The sequence below is a fragment of the Salmo trutta genome, chromosome 2 (genome assembly GCF_901001165.1).
Source record: "Salmo trutta chromosome 2, fSalTru1.1, whole genome shotgun sequence".
Classification (NCBI taxonomy): domain Eukaryota; kingdom Metazoa; phylum Chordata; class Actinopteri; order Salmoniformes; family Salmonidae; genus Salmo; species Salmo trutta.
In genome coordinates, this window is record NC_042958.1 from 58,663,072 (window position 1) to 58,683,057 (window position 19,986).

At 42.8% G+C, this 19,986-nt stretch overlaps 1 protein-coding gene across 6 annotated transcripts in view; it reads left to right on the top strand.

Annotated features, from left to right (window-relative positions):
- ndel1a (nudE neurodevelopment protein 1-like 1a) overlaps positions 1 to 13,637 on the top strand; it is a 30,598-nt gene extending 16,961 nt beyond the window's left edge. Inside the window, exons 3-10 of one of the 6 annotated variants that reach the window (XM_029708130.1) lie at positions 3,414 to 3,567; positions 6,034 to 6,182; positions 6,791 to 6,927; positions 7,138 to 7,314; positions 7,417 to 7,505; positions 8,756 to 8,910; positions 9,292 to 9,367; positions 12,067 to 13,637. In XM_029708130.1, coding sequence (XP_029563990.1) covers positions 3,414 to 3,567; positions 6,034 to 6,182; positions 6,791 to 6,927; positions 7,138 to 7,314; positions 7,417 to 7,505; positions 8,756 to 8,910; positions 9,292 to 9,367; positions 12,067 to 12,189 — 1,060 coding nt within the window. In that variant the 3' untranslated portion in view covers positions 12,190 to 13,637. Of the gene's footprint in view, positions 1 to 3,413; positions 3,568 to 6,033; positions 6,183 to 6,790; positions 6,928 to 7,137; positions 7,315 to 7,416; positions 7,506 to 8,755; positions 8,911 to 9,291; positions 9,433 to 12,066 lie in introns of all 6 variants that reach the window. The other 5 variants (XM_029708112.1, XM_029708121.1, XM_029708155.1 and 2 more) reach the window with 5 other exon arrangements.
- Positions 13,638 to 19,986: the final 6,349 nt, after the last annotated feature.

The window sequence follows — 19,986 nt, forward strand, 5'->3', positions numbered from 1 at the left end:
TTTGATTAGCTGGGTCAAGTGAGTTCAGTGTAACTGAATCAGAATCATGTTTATTGTCCTACAAGAGGAACATCTTGGCACAGCTCACACATTAATACATAAAACAAATATGGAAACAAACAACAGTCAGGCATAAATCCTGTGTGGGTTTTGTTAAGCAGTGTAACTGTACAAATCCGGTGTGGGCTTTGTTAACCGAAATGAGTCCCACCGTAACACTGTTTTGGACTTCTAACCCTTTTTAAACATGGTTTGAGTTAGACTTCTGGGTTGAACCATTGGGCTTTGTTAAAGGGATAATCCACACCAAACCACTAATCCCTATGATTAACAGTGTTAAATAAAACTATGTGGGAGAAAAAAACATTGTAAACCAATGTTTCATTTTGTCGTCGTATCAAGATTGGTAGAATTGTCAATCGCTTTTGGAAATCTGTTGCAGCTCAAGTCTACTCAAACAGGAAGTACCTGTGCTAAGGTCTATTTAACTCTGGTCTGACCAATCGGAATCCATGCTTCAAGATTTTTTTTGATCACGAGGTTTGGGATATGTTCTGGGTAGCCTCTGAGAATAACATCGACGAATACACGGATACGGGGACTGGGTTCATCAGGAAGTGTATAGGAGATGTTGTACCCACTGTGACTATTAACTTACCCAAACCAGAAACCGTGTATAGATGGCAGCATTCGTGCAAAACTGAAAGTGCGAACCACCGCATTTAACCATGGCAAGGTGACTGGAAATATGGCTGAATACAAACAGTGTAGTTAATCCCTCTGTAAGGCAATCAAACAGGCAAAATGTCACTACAGACACAAAGTGGAGTCGCAATTCAACGGCTCAGACACGAGATGTATGTGTCAGGGTCTACAGAAAATCAGACTACAAAGGGAAACCAGCCACGTCGCGGGCACCGGCGTCTTGTTTCCCGGCAAGCTAAACACCTTCTTTGCCTTCTTTGAGGATAACACAGTGCCCCTGACGCGGTCCGCTACCAAGGACTGTGGGCTCTCCATGGCCGGCGTGAGTAAGACATCTAAGCGTGTTAACCCTCGCAAGGCTGCCGGCCCAGACGGCATCCCTAGCCGTGGCGGCAGAGCATGCACAGACCAGCTGGCTGGAGTGGTTACGGACATATTCAATCTCCCTATCCCAGACTGCTGTCCCCACTTGCTTCAAGATGTCCACCATTTTTCCTGTACCCAAGAAAGCAAAGGTAACTAAACTAAATGACTATCGCCCTGTAGCACTCACTTCTATCATCATGAAGTGCTTTGAGAGACTAGTCAAGGATCATATCACCTCCACCTTACCGGCCACCCTAGACCCACTTCAATTTGCTTACCGCCCCAATAGATTCACAGACGATGCAGTCGCCATCGCACTGCACACTGCCATATCCCATCTGGACAAGAGCAATACCTAATGTAAGAATGCTGTTCATTGACTATAGCTCAGCATTTAACACAATAGTACCCTCCATGCTCATCATTAGGCTCAGGGGCCCTGGGTCTGAACCCTGCCCTGTGCAACTGGGTCCTGGAGTTACTGACGGGCGGCCCCCAGGTGGTGAAGGTAGGAAACAACACCTCTACTTCGCTGATCCTCAACACAAGGGCCCCACAAGGGTGCTTGCTCAGCCCCCTCCTGTTCTCCCTGTTCAGCCATGACTGCGTGGCGATGCACGGTTCCAACTCAATCATCAAGTTTGCAGACTACACAACAGAAGTAGGCCTGATTACCAACAGTGACGAGACAGCCTGTAGGAAGGAGGTGAGGGCCCTGGGAGAGTGGTGCCAGGAAAATAACATCTCACTCAATGTCAACAAAACAAAGGAGCTGATCGTGGACTTCAGGAAATAGCAGAGGGAGCATACCTCTATCCACATCGACGGCACTGCAGTGGAGAAAGTGGAAAGCTTCAAGTTCCTCGGCGTACACATCATTGGCGATCTGAAATGGTCCACCCACACACAGTGTGGTGAAGGTGAAGAAAGCGCAACAGCGCCTATTCAACCTCAGGAGGCTGAAGAAATTTGGCTTGGCCCCTAAAACCCTCAAAAACCTTTACAGATGCACAATTGAGAGCATCCTGTCGGGCTGTATAACCGTCTGGTACGGCAACTGCACCACACGCAACCGCAGGGCTCTCCAGAGGGTGGTGTGGTCTGCCCAACGCATCACCGGGGTGATTTAAAGCGCGTACAAAATCGTCTGTCCTCGGTTGCGACACTCGCTATTGAGTTTCCATGGCCGAGCAACCACACACAAGCTTAAGATCACCATGCGCAATGCCAAGCGTCGACCGGAGTGGTGTAAAGCTTTCCGCCATTGGACTCTGGAGCAGTGGAAACGCGTTCTCTGGAGTGATGAATCACACTTCACCATCTGGCAGTTTGACGGAAGAATCTGAGTTTGGCGGATGCTAGGAGAACACTACCTGCCCCAATACATAGTGCCAACTGTAAAGTTTGGTGGTGGAGGAATAATGGTCTGGGGTTGTTTTTGATGGTTTGTGCTAGGCCCCTTAGTTCCAGTGAAGGGACATCTTAACGCTACCGCATACAAGGACATTCTAGATGATTCTGTTTTTCCAACTTTGTGGCAACAGTTTGGGAAGGCCCTCTCCTGTTTCTGCATGACAGTGCCCCCGTGCACAAAGCAAGGGCCATACAAAAATGGTTTGTCGAGTTCAGTGAGGAAGAACTTGACTGGCCTCCACAGAGCCCTGATCTCAATCCCATCAAACACCTTTGGTATGAATTGGAATGCTGACTGCGAGCCAGGCCTTATTGCCCAACGTCAGTGCCCAACCTCAATAATGCTCTTGTGGCTGAATGGAAGCAAATCCTTGCAGCAATGTTCCAACATCTAGTGGAAAGCCTTCCCAGAAGAGTGGAAGCTGTTATATGGGGGATCAACTCCATATTAATGTCCATGATTTTGGAATGAGATGTTTGACGAGCACGTGTACTTTTGGTCATGTATTTCACATTGTTTTAGATGGAATGACTGCTTGTTTTGTCACAAACTGAAATTAGGTGAACATTTAGAATTTTTGGAAATGGCAGAGCGATTTCTTCATATTCCACTTTTTCTGGGTGGGCTTTGTTAAGCAGTGTAACATGATCTGCACTTTCAATTTCCACTGTTTTAAATTGCCTTAAGACATTTGTATGTTTAAGCACCGACGCAATGAGGGTTTTGTATGTTTTTAGATGAATAAAGATCAAGGATAATATACTATTCAGCACATTAGGCTGCAACACACTCGTGTGCTTTTTATTTATAACTCTTTGATACACTCTTGGGTCCTTCTAATTTCTAAGTAAATACCAATGGACTGTAAAATAACAATGGTGTAATGGTTTACTAACCATGTCCTCTCCGGTGGTGTCTGCCCTGCCAGTTGCCAGGAGGCCCAGGAGGAGCTGCTGGAGTTTCAGGAGGGCAGCAGAGAGCTGGAGGCAGAGCTGGAAACCCAGCTTGGGCAGGCTGAGCACCGCATGAGAGACCTGCACTCTGAGAACAGCAGGCTCAAGAATGAGGTGGACTCACTCAAGGTACCAAGATGAACACAATGCACTTAAAGGACTGAATACATTTTTTTCTGTGCTTGGAATGTGACATTTACAAATCTGAAACCCTGTGAATTTGAGTTCACTGTGAATTTGAATATTACAACCATGAGTTGGTAAGAAAATATTTACGAGGCGCCTTTACTGAAAAAGTATGATGCTCTTCTTTTGACAACCTATGAAACACTCCATATCCTTGACATAATAAATTATTGATGACTATTTGAAGTTTGTATCATCATGGCTTGTCCTTTAGTGCTGTCCAGAGAGGAGGCAAGTTGTTGTAGCATGTATCTGTGAGTATCCCAGCGTACATGATATTAAGGAAAATCAGGCATGGTCAACAGTAAAGTAGAGGGTTCTTAGTCAGAAATTAATGTGTAATCTAAATGAGAAATCTCTTTCATATCAGTCAGACAGACAAGGAACTCTTTCCCATTTTTGCTCTGATCACAAATATGGGGAACGGCCTATCAACAATATAATATTTAGAGTTAGCAATGTGGCTAATGTGTTTTGAGTTCCCACTTCCTCAGTTGGTAAATTATGTAGCACATTGCCTAGACTAATATGCACAAAAAACATGCTGGCAAACTAATACAAAAGAAAATCTGATTATTCTGGATCCTATTATGACATGTTACACATAAAAATATCCATCATGCATTCCCTAAACATGTTAGATGAAATAGACATTTTTTTTCCTGAACATGTTTGATGAAATAGCTAACTTTCATGTCTTGGCACTTGAAAAAGTCAGTCTAGAGCCCTCCTGCTTAGCTACCTTGCTTCAATGTATAGTGAATTAATATCTTATTCACTTAATGAGGGAATTATTTTATTAGACTTTTTGGTTGTAGGCTAATGTTGTAACACATCAGGGGAGCTACTGGGTGTGTAGACTTTTGTTCCGACAACACTCGCCAGATTCTACAAATCAACTGCTCAAAGTGACCTTGTTAAGTGGACTCAGGTGTGCTTGAGCAGTGCTGGATCAAAAGCCTGCACACCCAGCTCTCCAGATGGAGAGTTGACCACGTGTTTTATACAGTAACAGTGCTGTATATTTGACTTTAAGGCATTTTTTTCACAGTGGTATCATTATGGAAGCCAACATTATGAACACTTAGACTTTGATCTAGCTAATGAATTAGCCCATTGGGGTAGCCTAAACAAATGCAGATGGGAAAGCCCTTGCTTTAGCCATCTATAGCCTACCCGCTTAAACTATGCTACTACATCTGTTAGGCTACAGCAGAATAATCTATATGCTAAATTAGCATACCAGCCTGAAAATATGAGTCATGTCGGCTATAGCCTTTGGTGAAAGAGCCAGCCCTAAAAATACAACTTTTTGTAAACATGGGCTCATTTCTGGAGAAGAATATTAGCAATTAATCTTCATGGAACCTGCAGATAACCTGTGTTTATCTCTGCCGTTTGTGCATTTTCAGCATTTTGATTGGTCGAGTCAATTTTTGGGGGGTATCTGAAAAAAGGTAATGATATTCGAATAGTGAAATAATTTCAATTGCCAATCCCTAATTCTCATACATAATGCATCAGCATGTTAATTCGCGCTCCATAATTAGCTCTAGGATGAGCGTGGCTCTGCGTCCATGTTCACATTACGACTCCTTCCATGCGAGTCAGTGAATCACGGCACCAGTGATGGTGAGATACGAATGTGTTAAGAATGTAATCTGTTGTGCTTTTTTCCGACTGTATGGTGGTTATTCCAGGCAGTTAAAAAATGTTTCTTGCTTTCATGCCTTTGTTTATGGAAAATACCACAGCAACTAGTTCTCATTCTGATGCCAGAGTAAAGAATCTTAGAGATGCATTCATGTTGTGCAGTATGCGCTACATTTAGACTGTCTGTGACGCCTTGTTTAACGCCTTGTTATGACATACTATTTACTTGAGATAGGCTAGAATGCGTTTTGATGTAGTCAGTGTAGTATGCATATGTAGTTCATATAAAACGGCATTTCAGGACAAAGCAGGGCTTGTCTGGTCGAGGTTAGTGGTTAAATGATTCAGACGTGATGTATCCAGAAGATATAGGTCAGACAGGCAGGCAGACCCAGTCCCATCTATTGAGCTGGTCACCAGAGAGCTGGAGGAGACATGGGTCACATCATCATCCCATAGCCTGAGAACGCTGGAGCACAACGGAGTGCTCTGAAAAATAGATGACAGAATGTAGGTTAACGCGGCGGTTCCCTCCTTGGGTGCGTGCGACTGTGTAGTGTTAGGAAAATATTTTAGTAAGTAAAACACTATTGGAAGCTTTAACGTCCTTTACCAATTTTAACCCCCCCCCCCCCCCGAGGGGTTGGGTTAAATGCGGAAGACACATTTCAGTTGAATGTATTCAGTTGTACAACTGACTAGGTATCCCTTTTTCTTTTCTCTTCTCTCTCCTCATCTCTCCATTCCCCCGTTCAGGAGAAACTGGAGCAGCAGTATGCCCAAAGCTACAAGCAGATCAACATGCTGGAGGGTGACCTGGGTCAGACCCGGGGCATCAAGGAGCAGCTCCACAAATACGTCCGGGAGCTGGAGCAGTCCAACGATGACCTGGAAAGAGCCAAGAGGTCAGCAAAGAGACCAGACCACTACACAGTATCTAACAGACACATACTGGATACAGCATTAGAAGACGAGCTGTAGGAGTCATAATTTTGATATTTACTGTGTACTTCAGGGTTATGTTTATTTTGGAGGAAAAGGGCAATATCTAACAGTAGTACTAATCTAACAATATAAGCAAAGGTAGTCATCCTCTGACCATCTTTCAGAAAACAAACCCATACATTTACCCCATGCAGAGAGGTGCTGATCAATGATGGAGGCTAAGGTGCTTGTTGTGTGTTTCCTAGTTAATTGCCCACTGTGCTCTTCATTGGGAGTAATCAGACAGATGGCAAATCTCCATTCCAATTAAAACACTTGCCCAATTGGGTCTGATTGCTGTAAATTGGATTGAATTGGATTCAGGTCACCACTGTCACACATCGCCAGAGATGTAGATTACTTGGAGGAATTGGGACATTTGTTTGTCACTAAACATTCATTTTCTAGTAAAAATGATGAGCTGACGCACACCTAACATTTTTGGTAGAGTTGCTGACTAACAGAGAGTACACTGTATAAAAAGAAAGTCACACAAATTAAATGTCTTCTCCTTTATTTCCTTCTGCAGGGCTACGATTGTGTCCCTGGAGGATTTTGAGCAGCGTCTGAACCAGGCCATCGAGAGGAATGCCTTCCTGGAGAGCGAGCTTGATGAGAAAGAGTCCCTCCTGGTCTCAGTGCAGAGATTAAAAGATGAGGCCAGAGGTGCTTATTGATCCATTTTCACTCAAACCCCTGCCTGCCTTCACTCATTAGAAAATCAGCTGTTCTCTGTGAAATTAATAGAACCCATGTTCTCACAGCATTGCTTACAGCTGCAAATTATTGTTGGGAGAGACTATAACAGCATTATCCTCAATTTGAATGCCTGGTGTCAATATGGTTTGTTTTAGAGTTAAATATTATGTCTGTCAGACCTACGACAGGAGCTCGCCGTCCGAGAGCGAAATACGGACTTGACCAGGATGTCGGCACCCTCCTCGCCCACCCAGGAGGACAACGACAAGATGGATTCCTCTGTCCAGGCCTCACTGTCTCTCCCCGCCACGCCGCTCGCCAATAGTCTGGACAACGCCTTCGCCAACCCAACAGGTACCCTTTTGCTCTGACCCCAACACCTTAATATGTTGCCTAACCTTTTTTTATGTGCAGTATACTGTATGTATTTATCTTCTTGTATTTATTTCCCCCCAGAGTTGTCAAACGGCCTTGGTAACTCACTAACTCCCTCTGCCAGAATATCAGCACTCAACATCGTAGGTGACCTGCTTCGGAAAGTAGGGGTGAGACATTAATTTTTTCCATTTGTACAGATCACTATTCACCGTATGCCCTGGTACACTGAGACCGTTGGTGTTTCTCAATATGCATACTACCATGCTCCAAGTGCATTCTCCGAGGATGTTCTCTTGAGTACGTTCTTGTGAGGACTAGAGTGTGGTGAACGTATAAAACATTACATTTGAGAAGCACTCGCACTCCCCCTACTGTATTACCTCACGCTGTATCTCCCCATTCACTGAACCTTCTTCCAGCCAGGACAATGGCAACAATAGAGACAAAACAAGAAATAGACAAAGCAAATGTTTTACTTCATAATTATCAGCTAGATATGTGAATCGTTGTAATCTAGCTAGCTAGTCAGCTAAACAGGAAAAAATGACCTAAAACTAATTTTATGCAAGGTACAGTAGATGTCAATTCTTCGTGGGTGGGTAGCTAGCTAACAATTCTTTGTGCCTAGCCAGTTAGCCTTACTGTGACTTACTATGGACTTACCCATTCACTGAACCTTCCTTCTTCTAACCAAGACAATGGTAGAGACTAAACAATATATACAAAAAGCAAACGTTTTACTTCATAACTGTCAGCTAGTTATATGTGAATTGTAATAATGTAGCTAACCAGATAGTATAAGTGGCAAAAATGACCTAAAACAAATATTATCCAAGGTAGATGTAATTTATTTGTGGGTAGCTAGCTAACAATTCTTCGTGACTATCTGTTTAGCTAACAGTAGTAGCTAGCTAGTTAGCTCTATTGACTTACTATGGGCTTGTGACCTACGTACTCTATAGTGGGTATTGTAGGCAGGTAACCATGCCAAAAATTAACATAGCATGTATTTATTAACGTGTCAAGATAAAATATTGTAGTCAAGCAACATATGAGATGTGAATAGGCAACATTTCATTCTGAAGTCAGAGTGTATTTTCTCTCACTTCAGCTCAAATAACGGCCGCTATTGATTGAGAAAATTTGCGTCATTTCTTATGTGGTTGCGTCATATTTATTTCATACTTTCCGTTGAAGATTGCATCGATGCATACTTTAAAATGGAGAAGTGCCCTCCGTGCTCCGTTTCACATATTTTGATTTGGACTCATTCTCCAACGCTCCCGTGCTCTAATTTGCGTGCTCGGAGCACGGTAGTATGCATTTTGAGAAACACTCCTTGTCTTATACCATATTGTCATTTCTTGCTAATAGTGGAAGGCCTCTTATCTTTCTGCATTCTCTATGTCCGTCTCAGGCTCTGGAGTCTAAGCTGGCAGCCTGCAGGAACTTTGCCAAGGACCAGAAAGCCAGAAAGTCTTACGCCATCACGGAAAACGGGAACGTGATCAACGGCAACACAGCCAAGTTCTCCCATACCCTCCACATGACGTCGTCGTACTACGACAAAACGTAAGTCCAAGCCCGCTTCCACTTCACCCTCAGTGAGCCACACATTACTCATTGGTGATGAAGAGGAAATGAAAGCTTTGATTTTCTGAGAAAGAAACTTGGCAAAGGACAACGTTTCATAATGTGAAATTGTCTTTATTTGGATATAGGCCTAATGCATTTGTCATTTTTATTATTATTGTTTGCTGTGTTAAGCAGTCAGTCACTCCTAAGACCGTTTTGTTTCAGTTAGATTTCTTAACGTTGATAAATTTGACTGTAGAAATGTGTATTTGAAATGCTTGTTTAGTGTTGGAAGTCTATGGAGGTGTGTTGATGATGATTTTGAGGAGTTATGGATGTTGATGAGGTCTCTCAGACCCTTGTGTTTTTCCCCAGCAGGAGAGAGAGGGTCATATTCCCTGCATTACTTCTGGGTAATGGTCTTCCTCCTCCGATGCTGATGATGTGTGGGGAAGTTAGTCAGTTACCTGCATGCTGTTTGATTAACAAGCCTCCCTCCTGTTCCCATCTAGTGCTGAGGTAGACTCACTCACCGTGGGGCTAGATAACTGCTTTGGGTAGTGGTACATTCCCCTGCTTTCTTAACACTATGCTAATACATCCACATGTGATTAATGTCTGTCTGTTTGCTGGTGTGAGTTGGTAGCTTTCAATATAGTGTCATTCAATTTGGATCAATCATCATATTGGGGGAGGGGGAGATTCTCGGAGGTGTGACCCAGGAGAAAGCATGTAGTGCAATGGAAGGGTTGGTTATGGTACAGTACTTTTGATTTTGTGCTCACATTGTCAATTAACTACAAACTACTGCATGTGAACAAGGCACCACAGTCTTGCAGCTGATTCTAAAGTGCAAAGTCTGTGCTGTCCTTCTGTTGTTCCTTGTTGAGGTTGTATTTCAAGGTATACATACTACTAGATGTCCCATATAGAAGTGGTGTGACTGTGGCAAGGTTGTAGTGTCATGGTGTTGTGTTTCTGCTGTGTGAGGAACTATTGATATGAGGCTGGCTGAGCATGCTGAGCAAGACATGGTTACAAGGGCACAGTTTGGGTTTCACTGCAGGGAAGAGTGGATTATAAATCTCTCTTTACAAGAGAGCACAGACTGCCACCACTGTGCCTTACTATTCAGAGTCCTAGCTTGTTTATAGGACACGAGTTTGAAGTGGAGTATATACTACAAAATAACAGTAGCACTTAGAATTTACTTTGTTTGCCATGGTCCTAACCATACTGAACAAAAATATAAACGCAACATGCAAGATTTTCAATGATTTTACTGAGGTAAAGTTCATATAAGGAAATCAGTCAATTGAAATGAATTAGGCCCTAATCTATGGATTTCACATGACTGGGCAGGGGCGCAGCCATGGGTGGGCCTGGGAGGGCATAGGCCCACCCACTGGGGAGCCAGGCCAAGCTAATCAGAATTAGTTTTTCCCCACAAAAGGGCTTTATTACAGACTGAAATACTCTACAGTTTCATCAGCTGTCCAGGTGGCTGGTCTCAAAAAATCCCACAGGTGAAGAATCTGGATGTGGTGGTCCTGGGCTGGCATGGTTACGTGGTTGTGAGGCCTGTTGGCCGTACTGACAAATTCTCTAAAACGATGTTGGAGGTGGCTTTTGGTAGAGAAATTAACATACAATTATCTGGCAACAGCTCTGGTGGACATTCCTGCAGTCAGCATGCCAATTGCACACTTCCTCAAAACTTGAGACATCTGTGGCATTGTTGTTACAAAATAGCAAATTTTATAGTGGCCTTTTATTGTCCCCAGCACAAGGTGCACCTGTAATGATCATCCTGTTTAATCAGCTTCTTGATATGCCACACCTGTCAGGTGGATAGATTATCTTGGTAAAGGAGAAATGCTCACTAACAGGGATATAAACACATTTGTGCATAACATTTTAGAGAAATAAGCTTTTTGTGCTTATGGAACATTTCTGGGATCTTTTATTTGCGTTTATGAAACATGGGACCAACACTATTATGTTGCGTTTATATTTTTGTAAGGTGTAAGTTGAACAAACTCCACTAGGTATTTTACATTTGTGCAGGGAGGGGCAAACTGGCTGAGAGGACTTCTAGAACCTTGAAGTCAGTGATCTTCCAATCACATACTTTATAAACGATTTGGCACAGTCTAAACCATAACAGAATCTAAAAATATATCAAGTTTCATTTTTGTCTGCACGTGCCCGAAGCCCTGTGTGTGCTGCCAGGGCCAACTGATAGTAGGATAATGAGGACAGAGTGAGGTAACCTGCTGTGGCTCAGGTCACTGGTTCAACCCTGCGCTGTCACTGGGATCCATCGACCACTGGTCACTGGTTCAACCCTGCACTGGGATCCATTGACCACTGGTCACTGGTTCAACCCTGCACTGGGATCCATTGACCACTGGTCACTGGTTCAACCCTGCGCTGGCACTGGGATCCATCGACCATTGGTCACTGGTTCAACCCTGCGCTGTCACTGGGATCCATCGACCACTGGTCACTGGTTCAACCCTGCGCTGTCACTGGGATCCATTGACCACTGGTCACTGGTTCAACCCTGCACTGGGATCCATTGACCACTGGTCACTGGTTCAACCCTGCACTTGGATCCATCGACCACTGGTCACTGGTTCAACCCTGCGCTGTCACTGGGATCCATTGACCACTGGTCACTGGTTCAACCCTGCACTGGGATCCATTGACCACTGGTCACTGGTTCAACCCTGCACTGGGATCCATTGACCACTGGAAAGTGTGCCTGCTTGTGGAGTGACAGAGTTTGCCTTCATTAAAATGGCCCCATTGTCTGGCAGTCTAGTAGAGCTGTAGGCACCAGGGTACCACTGTAAAGTGATACTCCAGTTTATCTACTCCACCAATAGGGCTACATTTTATTTCAGTAGTCTTACATCTAACACTCCCCCATTAGAATTAATTTGCTTAGGTCTAGCCCCGTAATTACAACTCACATTATTTAAAATGCCATGTAATGCCTAGCTAATTATTAGGCAGATTTGATGTGTTCTATGGTTTTACCACCTTATAATATCAATCCAGCAAGGTTCATTTTGTAAGGAGCAGCAAGTGAGATGCTGCCTAACCGTCAGTCGACCAGACTAATCCATGTTGTGTTTGTGTTTGCAGCAGGGCGGTGAACGGCCTGGACCCTGGCACCCTGACAGCCATCACAGCACCCCCCGCTCCCTCCCCCCCTGGCCTCCTGCCTCTCATCATGTGACAGTGACAGACACCACACCCCCAATTTAATCTCCCTGCGCGCGCACACACACACACACACACACCCTGCCAATGGACAAGGCTATATCCTTAAACAGAAAGCATTGTGATGACTTCAAACAGGAGAACACACATGAAAATGGCTAGCACTATTAAACACTTTTCACATACTGTAATACTGGCCCCTCTTTGCAGCCACTGCATATTCACAGGCTGTCTGTGTAATTCTGGCCCTTTAGTGCTTGTGCTTTGGTCCTACTGTACATGTGACTCACATTTTATATGTACTCGCTAATTGTTTACTGCTTGTACATATAGCCCACTCTACACAAACACCCAAAGAGAAGGTGCATCCAAAGAGATGGTATCTATGTAGGATCCTATCCTCTCTGCAGCAATTTTTCAAATCTTTAGTTTAGACAGAAAAAACACACGTTATGCAATTGAAAGTGTGACACAGTGAGGGTTTCCGATATACATGTTACCGTAATTTTATTTAACTGTTGAAATTTATCAGAGATGGTGTAGCAAGTGAAAGAATATAGATTAGCCAGAGTCTACAGAAGAAGTAAGATGTCTGGATTACTGTAACACATTCATCTAGCAGCATTGCCTCAGACAATGCAGAGGCCCTCTCTCTAACTCTCCACACCTTATTTGACATTTCTTATAAATGGAAACTAGGGTTAATGGATTGGCAGCTGGCACACGTGTGTAGATGTGTTTTAATAGCCTGGAACGGTCCTTCACCACGTGGACCTGCTCCTAACAAGCTGACTTATTGTCCGTCACTAAAGGTGGTTTAAATCTCGTGTCGACCTCGTATGCCTTTCTGACCTTGAGTCTAACTTCAGTAGCCATCTGAAGAATTTATTGTTACAGTTTTGTTTTTATTTATGTAATGTGTTCAAGTTAAAATGCATTGGTTTAGACCTGTTCAAAAGGGATGGTGAAGGAAAATCCTCATTGTGTCGTCGTGTTGAGTGTTCTGGGCTACTTAGTCTCAGCTCAGTTTAACCGTATGACAACGTGCACGGTATTGGTCATATTGATCATTATTTATAGATGTCCACTTGAGTGGTGCTGTCATGGTGTTTTAGACCACTTTTGCCAGTATTCCATTTTTGGATTTTAACTCCAAGTCTTTCATTTTTGGTGTTGAATTTTCACTGGTATCTTATTGTATTTAAAATATCACACAACCCTGTGTTAGCAACCTATATTGTAAGTTAAGAGCACTTTATCCAGTGCAAATATTTTCCTTGTATTTTCACATTATTCTATCAGTTTTATTCAAGTGCAATATTGCCTGTTTGTATGTTTTGTTTTAATATACATAGTTTTGTTAATTTATTTCATTCATTTTATGGCATGATGTGTTCAAATATATAGGATGTGATTATACATCAATTAGTCATATATCATGATGTAGGATCCGTTGTCTTAAAATGTTGAGAAAATAAATAAATATAAAGCCATTCGTCTTATTGTTTTAAAAACTTAAAGTAGTCCACAATGCAAATTTAGCAATTCAACTCTAGCCTCATACCATGAGCTAATACAGATTGTATATTGGAGTTCTCCTTGGATCTAGTTGAGGGCAGCAATGAATGGGATTGGTTAAATGTAGACGAGTCATCCTAATTAGTTAAGGTTTCAATAGTGATTCGGTTAAATTTAGGCAATAATTGTGAAGTGAAACAGCTGGATTCGAAACAGAGAATTTAGCTATCGCAACCTATGTTACGCTCTCTGCACAGGCCTGCACCCAGTAGGCTAAAATGTTGCATTTAAATAGAGGGTGTTCATTAGAGTCGTGGCTAGAAGGGATCAAGCTTTTGTCAAATTAACGTCAGATTTGTTTCGTAGCAAGTTACACGGAACCCAAACCGGCTGCGCGTGTGCCCCGTCGTGCACACATTTATTTTGTCCCCCCACACCAAACGCGATCATGACACGCAGGTTAAAATATCAAAACAAACTCTGAACCAATTATATTAATTTGGGGACAGGTCGAAAAGCATTACACATTTATGGCAATTTAGCTAGCTAGCTTGCACTTGCTAGCTAATTTGTCCTATTTAGCTAGCCTGCTGTTGCTAGCTAATTTTTCCTGGGATATAAACATTGAGTTATTTTACCCGAAATGCACAAGGTCCTCTTCAACCAATTAATCAACACAAAACGGTCAACCGAATCGTATCTAGTCATCACTCCTCCTTCCAGGCTTTTTCTTCTCTTGACTTTATATTGCGATTGGCAACTTTCACCGCCACTGACCTCGTTCGTCTTTCAGTCACCCACGTGGGTATAACCAATGAGGAGATGGCACGTGGGTACCTGCTTCTATAAACCAATAAGGAGATGGGAGAGGCAGGACTTGCAGCACGATCTGCGTCAGAAATAGAACTGACTTCTATTTGAGCCCTTGACAACGCAGAGGCTCGTTGGCGCGCGGGAGCAGTGTGGGTGCAATAATTGAATAATAGATTTCTGAATTTTTTTTGTAATGCTCGCGCACACGACGCGAGCGGTGTAGTCAGGGTATTAGGAGAACTTACGCAGCAGGTTGGGATAATTAGTTCAAGGTTAGGAAAAGGGTTGGTTATGGGTAGCTAAAATGCATTTTATTTTTTATTTTTACAAAAGCTGGATTCCTTCTAGCCATGACCAGGTAATATACTCACGTTAGCTACGATGATTCATGGACAGTATAGGACCAACATCACATGCACACTTCCAGTGAGCACAGGGAGCAGCAAAACGACATCACCTCATCCAAAAAACATGGCAGACATTGGATGAGTATAAAATCAAAGAAAGTACAGTATGAAGATGGGCAGAAACTGCTTCTCCAATAGAAATCCCAGATCACGATTGTAGGTGATGTCATGGTGACGTTGGCTAGCTAAGCTCATGCGCAGAAATAAGTCATACCTACACATGCCTACTTGTTAACAAAATTAAGGAAGTTTCCTTTAAAGTTATTCATAAATATTATCCTGCCAACCACTATATGAAGAAGTTTAAGAAAAACAAACTCAAATTGTACCTTTTGTAATGACCACCCAGAAACGGTGTTGCATCTTTTTTGGCATTTATTCATGCAAGGAAACTGTGGCAAGACATCAGTAGATTTATAATTGAACACATTTATGAAGATTTTACACTATTGTGTGGAGATGTACTGCTTGAATTCATTACCTACAATAAAATTGTTACAACTTATTTCTATGTAATTAATTTCATTCTTTTGGCCAAATTTCATATTCACAAATGCAAATTTACAAACAAAACACCACATTTTCATACCTTACAAAAAGAAATGGAACTATTTTAAGACAAATACTCTGCTAACAAAAAAGCTCTTACACTTAGAATTGTGTGTGATGTGATATCGTACCCCCTAGCCCAATTGTCCTTTGTATATTATTTATATATACTTGTGTTCCCCCGTGTACTTTGTTGATTTGTTGTTAATAAAAAAAATAATAATAAAAAAAGAACAAAAATAATCAGGTCTAACGGTAGTCTCGCGCCGAACTACGCATGTGCAGGCCATCAAATCAAAGGCACTCCTTCAATATAAAGTTGTTTTTGACTCAAATGAAAACGTGTCAGTTTGTCACTTTCGAGGTTGGAGTAATAACATGTTCAACTACTTAAAGACTATGTACGTGTATATGCGTAGCAGTAATTTGATATTAAAGATGATGTAATAATCATGGAAACACCTTACTCTGTTTATCATAATTGGCGTAAGGTCAAAATCGAAATAAGCATACGCTGATTTAAACACCTGGTTTTCAGAGCAATATTTTGAATTATTAGGACATGTAAACACCATAATCAACATTCCATCTGTGTATTTGATCTGCACATGTGATAGCATCAGCTAAGCCAGCCACCCTCTTTGGTGCACCCGATACAATTGCAATCAGTTGTCGATTATCATCAGAAATCAAGCGATATTAATCAGACAGTGGGGCGCCGCCTGACCCACTATTTGGTCAGAAGGTTCAAATCAACGTTTCATATCGTGGTGTAGATGTACTGTAGATCGAATTGCACTCAATACATTTTCTTCCCTATTATGGGTCATATTAGCGGGCTATCCCGGGGTTAGCGCGAGGGAATGTATTGTAATGAAACAGAACCCTCGACCTTCTAGCCCGAAGTCCAGCGCGCTATCGACTGCAGCAAAAGCATGCTCGAGCGGCAGAGTCGATATCTGCGCTTATAAAGCCTGAGTCGTTACACTATTCCCTCCCAGTGTTGCCAACTCCTCAGTAAGGAAAGTAGCTATTGGCTGTCCTAAAAGTCGCTAAATGATGTCATCACATAATTTGCATAATTGGTAATGTAATTGTAATTGTGATGGACGCTGTAGGAGAGAGGAATAACGTTGTGGGAGAGACAAAAAGTGAGCAAAAAACACCCTAAATATGTTTAGAACTACAAATGAGCAAGCTGCAGAGAGCTGCACAGCAAATAAGAACCAGATATTTGAGGCCATACTCCTCCTTCAGCACAGCATTTTATTGTTAATCCCCATCATAACGGTCCCATGTGGCTCAGTTGGTAGAGCATGGTGTTTGCAACGCCAGGGTTGTGGGTTCGATTCCCACGGGGGACCAGTACGGAGAAAAAAATTATGAAATGTATGCATTCACTACTGTAAGTCGCTCTGGATAAGAGTGTCTGCTAAATGACTAAAATGTAAATGGAAAATAACAGAGGCATTGTCAGTCCATATCCGCAGGAGTTTCTCTTTTTTAAGACAACACTTCGAGGAAAGCCACAACAGCACGGGCTATAGATTTGGCATCTCCTCCCTCCAACTCAACAAGCCCCAGAAATGTTGATACAATTGTCTGCTTGGTGTCACTAAAGTACCTTGTCACAACCCCCAGGTACTTAGAAACACTTACATCCGTGGACTCATCGAGGAGGAGGCTGAAACGCTGGTCACCCACCTCGAATCTAGGTTGTGCCTTTAGATTGAGAAAATTAACAGCTAAGGAATACTTTTTCACTTCTGTCATTGATTTCTCAAACCCCTGGCCTGCTTCGCAAGCCCCTCGGAAGTCTCTGTTGCCTCTGGGTTTATAAACTCTGATAAAATGTTCAACTTTCTGCTGTGAGTGATGAAAAAAAAGTCAGCATGACCGAAAATTATTTTAATAATTCAATGTATGTTTTTTGCACAAAGGTGACGACTTAAGTGTCTTATTAGGAATTTTCAAATCTGACTTCTGTGCCAGTGTACAGAAATAGTATTTCTGGACCGGTTGTCAGTTAAACTGCTGTACAGAAGCAAAACTGTAGTAACAGTCGAAACCGTGCCTCTAGACTGGAACTCTGGCCCCTTAGACCGCTCTAACTATGAAAATAAATGTCTTAAAAAAAATGGAAGGCAGTTGGGAAGAGGCAAGATCAGGTGGGACCACAGCCAATAAGAGAGCAGATACGCGTGTGAACGACTGGCACAACTCCTATATAAAGTGTTTTTTAACAAAGTTTCCAGGATGTCACGTGTCCTACTTATATCACACTCGTAACATCCTAAGCATTACGAAACTTCTATTCGATCAAACAAGCAAATGTCATTCCATTTTCTGTTGACCAAATTCAACACAATTCAATGGGCTTTATTGGCATAGGAAACGAAGGTTATGTATGTAACCACGGTTATTTATGTGAGCTATATGGTATCACTTTGCTGCGGAGGGATACATCTGAGGTGAGGAGTTACAGATTTACTCCTGTGTCACGGCTGGGATCCGCCCCTATATATAGACCCCATGGCCGTGACACACGTTCTCTACATCATTTTTGAAGCACCTCTATCACCGTAGAGGATTGGAGTGATCCATATAGCTCACATAACCATGGTTACATACGTAACCTTTTATGTTTCACTATATTGGATCAGTCCAATATATTGATATACCCGTGCCAGATTAGTCGGTGCTAGAGAGACCTGGCCAGCCAGCGGCAAAGTCCCAGCGCGGGACCGAAACGCAAGGGCCGTCAATGTGGAAAGGGGGTCCCGGCACTGTCCCCAGAAGGGGAAAGGGGAGGCGACGCCCAGGACCGCTGAACCAACCGCAGAGGGAGGTGCCACATTTATCCGGTAGTAAAGGTGCAAGAGGAAGCCCAGCTGGCCGCAGCACAGATATCAGTGAGGAGCACGCATCTCAGTAGAGCCCAGGACGCAGCCACACCACGTGTTGAATGTGCCACCACAGATCCCAGCACTGGCCTCCCAGCCAGGCGGTATGCTGTCATAATCGTGTCCACGATCCAGTAAGAGAGCCTTTGCTTTGATAGCCCAGCCCCCAGGACTCACTCACCATAGCAGACAAAGAGCTGGTCTATTACACTTACCAAGCGAACCTCAAACCATACGGATGTCCGCCGAGAAAATGAAAGAGAACGTGTGTCGCGGCCATGGGGTTTATATAGAGGGGCGGACCCCAGCCGTGACACAGGTGCACACGGGAGTAAATATGTAAATCCTCACCTCTGACATATCCCTCCGCTGCGGGGTGATACCAATATATTGGAGTGATATATAGTGAAACATAACATATGTTTACATTTCCAAAGCAAGTGAAATAGATGAAAGTGAAATAAACAAACAGTAAACTTACACTCACAAAAGTTCCAAAGGAATAGACATTTAAAATGTCATATACAGCTATATACAGTGTTGTAACAATGTGCAAATAGTTAACTACAAAAGGGAAAATAAACATGGATTATATTTCCAATGGTGTTTGTTTTTCACTGGTTGCGCTATTCTTGTGGCAACAGGTCCCAAATCTTGCTGCTGTGATGCAAAAGGATCTGCATAATATTAAGAAATGCTATAGTTGGAAGGAATGTAGTGTAGAAACCTACCAAAAAAACCATTGGGCAACAACAAATTCAATCCTTTTTTAGAAAACTGGACAAAACGTTTCCAGGCTGTATCACATCTGGCCGTGATTGGGAGTCCCATAGGGTGGCGCACAATTGGCCCAGCGTTGTCCGGGTTTGGCCATCATTGTAAATAAGAATTTGTTCTTAACTGACTTGCCTAGTTAAATAAAGCTTAAATAAAATAAGATAGTGAAGGTGTAAACTTGCCAGTAGAAATCCTAAAGAGTATATTATCAAATCAAAACATTTATTGAGTATTGCTGTGTTCAAGTAGACTGTGACGTTGCTGTGATCTGATAGGGGCTGACTGAACACTCTGAGAGACTCTGGGTTGAGGTCAGTGATAATCTACAGTACTACTGCCATGGGATGAGCTGTAGGTGTACCTACCATAAGAGTCCCCTTGAAGCCTACCATTGACTATGTACAGACCCAGCATGCTAGAGCTGCAGGAGTTGTGACCTGTTTTGTTGGTTGTTTTGTCATAGTTGTGTCTAGGGGGGCAGATTTTGGGAGGGATTGCTGTCACTTCCAGGTAGGTGTTTGTCCCCCTGTGTGCTAAGAGTGTCAGGTTCTTGTCCAGTTCTGGCATTTAGGCCGCCACAGACTAGTGCATGTCCCTGGGCCCAGAAACGGTTGATCTCCCCTCTAGGATGGAGAAGCTGTCATCGTTAAAGTATGGGGATTCTATTGGGGGTATATAGGTAGCACACATGAGGACATTTTTCTCTATTGAGATAATTGCATTATTCATTTCTAGCCAGATGTAAAATGTTCCAGTTTTGACTAATAGAGTGGGTTAGGTCTGCTCAATAACAAATGAGTATACCCCGAGTCTCTTCCCTGTTTCACACCTGGTAGTTTGGTGGATGGCAATGTCTGTATTTCAAATTTCTTTGA